The 1,406-nt window shown below is 31.6% G+C and overlaps 1 protein-coding gene across 1 annotated transcript in view; it reads left to right on the top strand.

Annotated features, from left to right (window-relative positions):
- Positions 1 to 209: 209 nt before the first annotated feature.
- Positions 210 to 1,406, top strand: part of IFNG (interferon gamma) — a 4,880-nt gene continuing 3,683 nt past the window's right edge. Inside the window, exon 1 of the mRNA XM_011373848.1 lies at positions 210 to 434. Within this exon, the coding sequence (XP_011372150.1) occupies positions 318 to 434 (117 nt within the window). The 5' untranslated portion in view covers positions 210 to 317. The remainder of the gene's footprint in view (positions 435 to 1,406) is intronic.

Here is a 1,406-nt window from a genome sequence, read left to right as displayed (position 1 = left end):
CATTGTCGAAAGACCCAAGGAGTTGAAAGGAAACTCTAACTACAACACCAAAATGCCACAAAACCATAGTTGTTAATACAAACTAACTAGCATCTCTGTCTATCTGTCACCATCTCATCTTAAAAAACTTGTGAAAATACGTAATCCCGTTGAGACTCCAATTAGGTATAAATACCAGCAGCAAAAGGAGATGCAGTACATTTTTCTGATCATCTGAAGATCAGCTATTCGAAGAGAAAGATCAGCCAAGTCCTTTGGACCTGATCAACAATACAGGAGCTACTGATTTCAGCGACTTTGGCTTCTCTCTCTCCAAAATGATGAATTATACAAGTTATATCTTAGCTTTTCAGCTTTGCGTGATTTTGGGTTCTTCTAGCTGCTACTGCCAGGCTACATTTTTAAAAGAAATAGAAAACCTAAAGGAATATTTTGTAAGTATGATCTTTTAATAATGCTTGTTTGTGGTCGAAACGACTGAACGTTGACTTGGAGTTGTATCTATGATAGGCTGTCATCTCTAGTCCACAGTCATCTTGAGAAGACTTGATGTTATTTTGACTGCTGACTAGATGAGTTTTTGACTAAATTATCTAGATTTTGCTTTAACTCTCTACTCAATTTTCTGTAGAGACTAAAGGGGCATTCATAAATTTCTCAAAAGGTGGGCATAATACGGGGAGAAAGCAGAATGATGTTGATAGTTTTATGGTGCGAATCTGTTCAATTGTCATGGCAAGTTGTACAGAAAAAAGTGACTGGCTATTAGTTTCCAATTTCTTAGATGATCATGATGGTGAGAGTAAAAGATTAAGGTTCTTATTAAAAAATGACAATCTGAAATAATTAATCAATTAAAGAATCAATTAAAGCTTTGGCTTTAAAAAATTTGGAGATGTTTTTCTCCAAAAAGTGCTTTTAAAATTCTACTACCCCATCTATGTCATTTATGAATTAACATTAAACTCAGTCACCTGCTGAGATTCTGTAGGAGTTATAATATAGCTTGAATTTTAAAATATTTTTTGTTTTATTATATGAGTTGCTTTAAAAATTTTATTTATGGTTAATTAAACTAATTTTTGCATTTAAAACATTTTATTATTTATTCAAAATTTAGTATTATAATTATAGCTGTTATACTTATGTTTAAACTTTCACAAGCTATTTTATTCACACAACATCAAATCAAATCTTTCACAAACACACATCTGGAACTACCTTTTAAAGCTGGTATAACGACACATAGGACACAGGTAGATGTTATAAAGATCTATACCATAGGAGGGCAGTATTTTATAGTGGGATCTGATTTTTTTTTTAACTAGCCTTACAAACACATTTATTTATTTATCTATCTATCTATCTATCTATCTATCTATCTATCTATCTATCTATCTATCTAT

The sequence above is a fragment of the Pteropus vampyrus genome, unplaced genomic scaffold (assembly GCF_000151845.1).
Source record: "Pteropus vampyrus isolate Shadow unplaced genomic scaffold, Pvam_2.0 Scaffold9, whole genome shotgun sequence".
In the NCBI taxonomy this organism is placed as follows: domain Eukaryota; kingdom Metazoa; phylum Chordata; class Mammalia; order Chiroptera; family Pteropodidae; genus Pteropus; species Pteropus vampyrus.
Note: the sequence above shows the minus strand (reverse complement) of the source record. Positions and strands in the feature narration are given on the sequence as shown.